This window comes from Salvelinus fontinalis, chromosome 39 (genome assembly GCF_029448725.1).
Source record: "Salvelinus fontinalis isolate EN_2023a chromosome 39, ASM2944872v1, whole genome shotgun sequence".
Lineage (NCBI taxonomy): Eukaryota > Metazoa > Chordata > Actinopteri > Salmoniformes > Salmonidae > Salvelinus > Salvelinus fontinalis.
Window position 1 is genome coordinate 7,280,320 of NC_074703.1, and position 8,743 is coordinate 7,289,062.

The 8,743-nt window shown below is 51.0% G+C and overlaps 1 protein-coding gene across 1 annotated transcript; it reads left to right on the plus strand.

The window, feature by feature from the left end:
• The first annotated feature begins 1,869 nt into the window (after nt 1-1,869).
• Nucleotides 1,870-7,013, plus strand: LOC129838255 (leucine-rich repeat-containing protein 4-like). The gene has a single exon (XM_055905074.1). The coding sequence runs from the start codon at nt 3,963-3,965 to the stop codon at nt 6,765-6,767; it is 2,805 nt and encodes a 934-aa protein (XP_055761049.1). The 5' UTR covers nt 1,870-3,962; the 3' UTR covers nt 6,768-7,013.
• The last annotated feature ends 1,730 nt before the right edge of the window (nt 7,014-8,743 follow it).

Genomic DNA, 8,743 nt, shown 5'->3' on the forward strand with positions numbered 1-8,743 from the left:
ATAAACGCGAATGCGACCATCACCCCTGGAGAGACAAAACCGCCACTCGTCAGTGAAGATCACTTTTTGAAGTCCAGTCTGGTCCAGTGACAGTGGGTATGTGCCCATAGGCGACGTTGTTGCCGGTGATGTCTGGTGAGGACCTGCCTTATCAGTTGTAATTCTATGTTCTAAACCAGGGTTCCCCAGCTGGCGGCCAAGTGACTTTCTTAAAAGTTTTCTGAGCAAAACAATTATAAATAAACAATAGTTTTATTGTTGGACATAAAATATTGTAAAAACACCAGCAAACCAGCTCTAAGTGATTTGAATTTTGGAAATATTTATATTTATAATATTAAATATAATATTTATTTATTTAAGTATCCCCAAGTGTGACCATATACAAATGTAATCCAGGTTTGAAATGATCATGTTTTAGTCAAATATGATGATATCTTGTTGCGTTCAATGTGCAGTCTACAAATGATTTGTACTTATGTTCCAGCCCCATGACCATCCACTAAAGAAAAAAACATCTGAGTCTAGTTGAGGAATCCCTGTTCTACACACACCATGAAGACCCTGCACGGTGGCCTGGTGTGCTCCAAGCACCACAGTCAGCAGCATCCCACTCTCCGACCAGGGGCCGGACCCCGGACTAATCACCATTCACTCACATCAACTTGAGGAGAGAGGTAGAGTAAGAGGGAGAGTAAGAGGGAGAGGTGGGAGCGAGAGAGGGCGTTAAAGGGAGAGAGAATAGTGGGGAAAGGAAGGAGTCAGATATTCTTCCCTGTTCCTGGGAAATGGAGGAGTGGGGGAGAGAGAGAAAGGGAAAGAGAGCGAGCAAGAGGGAGAGAGAGTGAAAGAGAGAACGAGAGAGTGAAAGAGAGAACGAGAGAGTGAACGAGAGAGCGAGAGAGTGAACGAGAGAGCGAAAGAGAGAACGAGAGAGTGAACGAGAGAACGAGAGAGTGAAAGAGAGAACAAGAGAGTGAAAGAGAGAGTGAAAGAGAGAGACAGTAGATGTAGAGTAAAATCATTCATCAAACAGAGGTGTGTTTATCATCGAAATCAGAGTGACTCTTCTCTCTGTCCCTCTCTCTTTATCTCGTCCTCCCTCTCACTTCTTCTTTCTGTCCCTCTCTCTTTATCTCGTCCTCCCTCTCACTTCTCTCTGTCCCTCTCTCTCTCCCGCCCTCTCGCTTCTTCTCTCTGTCCCTCTCTCTTCTTCTCTCTGTCCCTCTCTCTTCTTCTCTCTGTCCCTCTCTCTTCTTCTCTCTGTCCCTCTCTCTTCTTCTCTCTGTCCCTCTCTCTTCTTCTCTCTGTCCCTCTCTCTTCTTCTCTCTGTCCCTCTCTCTTCTTCTCTCTGTCCCTCTCTCTTCTTCTCTCTGTCCCTCTCTCTTCTTCTCTCTGTCCCTCTCTCTTCTTCTCTCTGTCCCTCTCTCTTCTTCTCTCTGTCCCTCTCTCTTCTTCTCTCTGTCCCTCTCTCTTCTTCTCTCTGTCCCTCTCTCTTCTTCTCTCTGTCCCTCTCTCTTCTTCTCTCTGTCCCTCTCTCTTCTTCTCTCTGTCCCTCTCTGTCCCTCTCTCTTCTTCTCTCTGTCCCTCTCTCTTCTTCTCTCTGTCCCTCTCTCTTCTTCTCTCTGTCCCTCTCTCTTCTTCTCTCTGTCCCTCTCTCCCTCTCTCTTTTACTTCCTCACTCAACAGTAGACCATCTCCCGCCATCCAGTCCTCAAAATGTCCCAGGGCCCAGAGCGCACGTGTGCGCGCGCGCGCACACACACACACACACACACGTCAGGCAGGATACACTCACTCTACATTGACCTTCTGACAGGAGGACGGAGAGAGAGAGAGCGAGCGCGAGAGAGAGCAATGGGGGAGAGAAAAAAGATGAGTAGACAGGCAAACGAGGAGAGAGAGCAAGAGCAAAGGCTTGAGTGAGACTGGAGAGGGGAGATGAACAGGGTAGAATGAGAGAGGGGGGATAGAGAGAGAAAGAGGGAGAGAGAAAGAAAGAAAGAGAGGGGAGAGAGTGGATTAGTTAATGCACAAAAACACTGCATCAAACCAATGCACTGCTCCGAGCGGGATGCGTCAGCAGTACATTCACGTTCCCCACTCAAGGACAAAAGAGAGAGAGAGCAACAGAGTGAACAAGCGAATGAAAGAGAGAGAGTGAGTAAACGAGAGAGAGAGAGAGAGAGCAGCCTTGCACCACAGTGGCACCAGAAAAACGTGCCGGAATAACCTGAGCAACAGGATTAACACCGGGGCTGCAGGGGTTAAAATCGTGTTGCCGTGGGGACACGCTGGCGTTTTCTCCAGTTCACCTGGGCAGCGCTTTATTCTCCTCTAAGCCAGGGAGCCAGAGAGAGAAAGAGAGAGAAAGAGAGACAGAGAGAAAAAGAGAGGACAGTGGAAGCTAACACGGTTGAGAGGCTTCGCGCTGGCACACACAAAGGACTGAGTGCTTTGAGCTTGGCCACTACCTCAGGACACTGCAGGGGCTGAGAAGAGCGAGAGAGAGAGAGAGAGAGAAAGAGATACACATCCCCGCTCTCGCTCGTCTGCTGCTACAGCGGATCTATTTTCCTCATCGAAGCTGCTGTAACATTCACGCCTGTGCCCCGCTCGGCTCTCTCTTGCTTCACTCTCCTATTCTGCCGCGCGGTGAAGAAAAAAAAGGGATTGAAAACAGGAGCTAGAAAGAGACCGAGGGAGATAGCGCTTTATCCTCTTTTTGCTGTGCTGATATTGCTGCTGAACCTACTCTACACACCCCCCTTCGCTACCACTCTTCACCCTGCTACAAACCCCCACCCACCCTCGGAAGAAATTGACGGATTATTGGGAAGTGCGCGGGAGGCAGGCTGCAGCTGCTGTGTGTGTGTGTGTGAGCGCCGCTGCTGGCGAGCCGTGTTTGCGTGCTGCTGTGCTGGAGCGCAGAGCTAGTTAAGAGGAGAAATAAGCTAATGACCGCAGTGTGTGTCGCGTAGCCTTTTCAACCCTGCCGAGCGCAACAGAAATCAAGTGGACACGACGCGACACACCAAGAGAGAGAGAGAGGGTGGACTGACTGACTGACCACCAAAAAATAGAAAGAGCCAAGGAAAGGAAAGGGGGGTCCTGTCCCCCCCCCCCCCACCTCAAGCAAAAGGGGGAGAACATTTGAAAGGACTGTGGAATTTTTCTTCTTCTTCCTCCTTAACCCCCCCCCCCCCACCCCACCCTGAAACCCCCACCCATTTTTCTTCTCTGCCTTGGGTTTTCAGAGTGCGGAGTGTGTGTGTCGGTGAGCACGCGTTTGTGCTATGGAGACTTGGAGAAGGCGTTCAGCGGAGGCATCGAGCAGCGGATTCCAAGGACAAGCGGGAGAAGAGCAGCCGAGGGGGAGCGAGAGGGTACTGCTTTAGGAGCCTGACTGGATTCCTACCCATCTAAAACACAAGCTGCGGATGGGCCTTCACATCTTTTCCTTCTTCGGATGATGTTCGCTTGAGTGGAATTATAAAAAGGGGCCATTTTGGCAAAGAATCTTCACTTCATTTGCTTCTAACAGAGCAGAAAGAAAAGTCTGTATTTTTATGCTCCTTGGATATATACCTGATTTAATGTGATTGACAAAAAGAGAAAACAATCTCGTAAGGACCTGTAAATAAAAGATTGAGGTAGGTGTCTAGCGTTTCCAACCCTATTTCAATCATCTCCATCTCCTATTCTATTATTATTTCTCTTTCTCAGAAACATTTAAGAGCAGTCGTCCTCCCCCCTCCAGTAGTGTCCATGGAAAAGAGAGCCAGAGTCTTGCTTAATCCAGGGTAGGGCCAGCCCAAGAACTAACCCCCCTCCCTCCCCTCTTTATACCCCACCCCCCCTCCCACTTTCGACCACCACCCCAATCAGCCAACCCCCCCGCCCCCAACCCCACCTCCAGCCCTCTCCCCCCGGACGATGCTGAATTATGAGCGTGCCACATCATGAGTCTCCTGGGGCGGGTAGCTGTGCGTCGAGCCACCCTGCTCTGTGTTGTGTTCCTGATGGCGCGAGCGTGGAGCAGCTCCTCTTTGGCTATGGCGGGGGCGGCAGCGCCAGGGCCTCAGGGCTGCCCACCGCAGTGCTCGTGTAGTAGCCAGCTGAGCAAGGTGGTGTGCACTCGGCGCGGCCTCACTCGCGTGCCCCCGGGCATCCCCGCCAACACGCGCCACCTCAACCTGATGGAGAATGCCATTGGAGAGGTGCAGGCCGACACCTTCCGACACCTGCACCACCTTGAGGTTCTGCAGCTGGGCCGCAACGCTATCCGGCAGATCGAGGTGGGCGCCTTCAATGGCCTCACCAGCCTAAACACGCTGGAGCTATTTGACAACCGGCTAACTGGGGTGCCCAGTGGTGCCTTTGAGTACCTGTCCAAGCTAAGGGAATTATGGCTGAGGAATAACCCCATCGAGAGCATCCCTTCGTATGCCTTCAACCGAGTGCCCTCGCTCATGCGTTTGGACTTGGGCGAGCTGCGCAAGCTGGATTTCATCTCCGATGGCGCCTTCGAGGGCCTGCACAACCTCAAGTACCTCAACCTGGGCATGTGCAACATCCGGGGGGAGATGCCCAATCTGAGCCCCCTGCTGGGCCTGGAGGAGCTGGAGATCTCGGAGAACCTCTTCTCCGAAATCAAGCCAGGCTCCTTCCGGGGCCTCCGCTCACTCAAGAAGCTGTGGGTGATGAATTCGCAGATTGGGGTGATCGAGCGCAACGCCTTCGACGACCTGAGCTCACTTGTGGAGCTCAACCTAGCCCACAACAATCTGAGCGCCCTGCCGCACGACCTGTTCTCCCCCCTCAGGTACCTGGTGGAGCTGCACCTCCACCACAACCCCTGGAACTGTGGCTGTGAAGCCCTGTGGCTGGCGCGCTGGCTGCGAGAGTACATCCCTACCAATTCTACCTGCTGCGGCCGATGCCACGCGCCGGCCCACATGCGGGGCCGCCAGCTGGTGGAGGTGGACCGGGGGGAGCCCGGCGTGCTCCAGTGCTCTGCCCCCTTCATTGGCGATGCGCCAAGAGACTTGAACATTTCGGCAGAGCGCGTAGCGGAGCTCCGTTGCCGGACGGCGCCAATGTCCTCGGTCCGGTGGCTGCTACCCAATGGGACTGTCCTGACGCACGCCTCGGCACACCAGCGGATCGCTGTGCTCAACGACGGCACGCTCAACTTCTCCAACGTCCTGGCGGCTGACACAGGCACCTACACCTGCATGGTGTCCAACGCGGCCGGCAACTCAAACGCCTCGGCCTACCTCAACGTGAGCGCGGCTGAACTCAACACGTCCAACCTCAGCTACTTCACCACGGTGACCGTGGAAGTGCCGGGACCCACCACGGAGATGCCCAAGCCCAAGACCACAACGAGCGCCCCTAACACTGGTAGGGGGGCAGGAGGAGAAGCAGGAGGAGGTGCGGGGGGAGCTGGCACCACCACCACTGCCTCACCCTCCCTCTTTCAGCCCGTCTTCATCTCTACTCCCACTGTTCTGCTCCAGAACACCGAGGGCCAGCCAGGCGCCCGACCGTCCGCCATTCCTGCCTCCAAGTCCGCCACGGTCAAGCCACCCGACACAGTCCCCAGCCTGGACGAGATGATGAAAACCACCAAGATCATCATCGGCTGCTTCGTAGCCGTCACGCTGCTGGCCGCCGTCATGCTCATCGCCTTCTACAAGCTGAGGAAGCGCCACCAGCAGCGGAGCACGGTGGCAGCCGCCCGTACCGTGGAAATCATCCAGGTGGACGAGGAGGACCTGCCACCGCCAGCTTCTGCTGCCAAAGAGATCCGAGACCACACGCTGCCCGAGATACGAGACCACAACAGCATCCAAAAACTGGATTATATCAGCCACAAAACAGACTATGGCTTCCCCAAACCCAAAGCTGACTACAAGGGGGACTACATAATCCACAAGCCCAAACCAGACTACATTATACACAAGCCCAAGGCTGAGTACACCACCTATAAACCAACCGTGGACTACACTACCCACAAATCTACCGTGGAATATAGTGCCCACAAATCTACACCAGATTTTAGCCTTCATAGACCAAAGGCTGATTATAGCCCGTTCAGACCTGAATATAGCACTCACAAGCAGCCTAAAGCGGACTATAGCCCCTTCAAACCTGACTACAGTACTCACCCGAGAACACCTAAAGCGGACTATAGCCCCTTCAAACCCGACTACAGTACTCACCCGAGAACACCTAAAGCAGATTATAGCCCCTTCAAACCGGATTATGGCACTCATCCAAAACCCAAACCGGACTATAGCCCATTCAAACCTGACTACAGCACTCACCCACGACCTAAACCAGACTACAGCCCTTACAAAGCTGACTACAGCACTCAGTCCAAATCCAAACCGGAGTACAGTACACACAAATCCAAACCCGACAACAGTCAATACAAACCCAAATCAGAATACACTCCCAAGGCCGCGCCGGACTACATCGTCTTCAAATCAGACTACAACAGCTCCCACAAACAGGATTATGGCAACCAGAAACCCATCATGGATTCCAGTCCCCACAAAGCAGACCATCACAAGGTGGACTACCGCACCCTCAAGCCCAAATACAACACGTACAAGCCAGCAGGACACGGGGCTAAATGGACAGAGAACAACATCGGGAACTCTCTCCCTCGAACCTTGCCCAGCGCCACCACAAACCTCCCTGAGCCCTTTGTCATAAAAACTCACACCAAGGAGAAGGTTCAGGAGACTCAGATTTAACAACCCCCCTCCCCAGCCACGTCCCAATCCCCATAGCCCCCCCTCTCTTCTCATAACTACATGCAATAGAATGCACAACGGGGAAAAAAGGACAGGAACTTTCTTTTTGTACAGAGTGCAAAACTTAAAGACTGATAATTTCTTGTTGTACATGCTTATAAATAAATCTATATATGAAACTATTCAAACTACCATGGGCTGGTGATAGAGAAGCATATTATATTACAAATAAATACATTCAAACTATTTTCTAACTTGTAACTTCTATTTAAAAAGACGAGTTGTTTAACATACCATCTTGACTTTGAGAAATGAGGGTAGACTTGTTTTAAAAAAGAGGCATTCTGTGTGATTTTTTTTAAACCAATGCTACAGAGAATGCAGTGAAAAGAGAAAAAACATTTATACTGAGAAGACTTTCTTTAAGAAAAGAAACATTAAAAAAAAAAGGTCAGTGTTTGATCTTTACAGGTTTATCTTGTAAAAGCACCATGAATTTGTACTGTGCCAAATGTTACAAATGCAATAAAAATGATTTTTGGAGAGAAAAAAAACAAACAGAGAGAGATGACGTTTTTTTCTCCCTCTTTTTTCCATCCTGGCGTACTGTAGCGAACAGCCAAACGCTTCAGACACTGCAGTAAGACTCTGCAGCTATACTTTAACCCTGCGTGTGCTGGGTGACTCACACAGAATGAATCACAGCACCGTGTCTGCTGCTGTTATTAATAACACTTGATATGCCCGTGTGTCGAGGCAGGTGGAGAGAAGCTATGTTCAGTACGCATAACATTAGCCAATGACACGGTACTTCATCAAGGTGTGGCCCATTTCAAAGCGGGTACTAGATTTGTCCCGTTTTCATGAAGTTCTCCAAATGCATGGAACCCAGGAGAAATAGCTCTTAAAGGGCCTCTATTCATACAGGGGTATTTGAAGTGCTCCCCAGTGATATGAGACTGCACTGCTGTCATGTCAATGAATGATTGCATGTGTGTAAAGATATGAAGATGTAGGGTGTGATATGGTGTGCTAACTAGAGGGGTTGTTTTCTATGCGCTTGACTTCAAGTGATCAGAGAGGTGTTTTTCACTACGTGACTTGTGGATGTACGAGACAGACCCTGGTGATGTGAGCACGCGTTCCTCTTGGCCCCCAAAACATCTCATTTCTCTTTTCATTGCACCCCCCAGCTGTTGTGGCTTCATCAGTCAGCAACGGTTTTATATGACAAATGCTGTGGGTCTCGCCGTTAACTGTGCATTCTTCAACAATCTCCCTCTCCATCTTAACATAGCCCTAGCCTAGCTCTCCCCTAGCCCTCACCTGCAGAGATGACATGTACACCGGGTCGTTAGCGTCTGTGGACGGCTCAAACTGGCTAACAGCGTGGTTTTTTAGAGAGCCGGTTGTTTTGACAATCGGTGTAAGGAGTGACACGTACAGAACAGAGGCCTCTCTTTCTTTACCAAGACGCACGCTGGCTGTCAGCGGGACGCCGGAGCATTAACAACCGGGCGACAGGGCCCCCGGTGCCACAGCTCATTAAAATGCAAGAAAAGAGAAAAAAAGATCAGACAAAAACAAAATTGGGGGCATCTTATTAATCAGTAAAAGGAAGTAATAATACCAGCTGGTATCGACGATGAGGGCATAATGCTCACTGTGTCTGAGTGATTCAACTCTGATTGGTCTATAATTTACACAGCCTGGACGGACACAACCCTCGTGTAGAAAACTCATCCCACAAAAATAAAAAACTACTGCTGACGAGGTAGTGTCACCGCAGCCCGGTCACCGGCAAAGCCCCGGCAGCCGTTAAACGGCACATACTGTCCCCTCTGTCACCGGTTTACGTAACCGAGGCAGTAATGGGAGGACGATGCAAGATTGTCTCGGAGGGTCCGACTCTATTTCCTCTCTACTCCTATTTATTTGTGATAGAGAGGAGCGAGAAAGAGAGGAGCGAGAAAGAG

What these genes read in the sequence shown, in the direction of transcription:
- LOC129838255 (XM_055905074.1), top strand. Translation starts at nt 3,963, where the DNA reads ATGAGTCTCCTGGGGCGGGTAGCTGTGCGTCGAGCCACCCTGCTCTGT.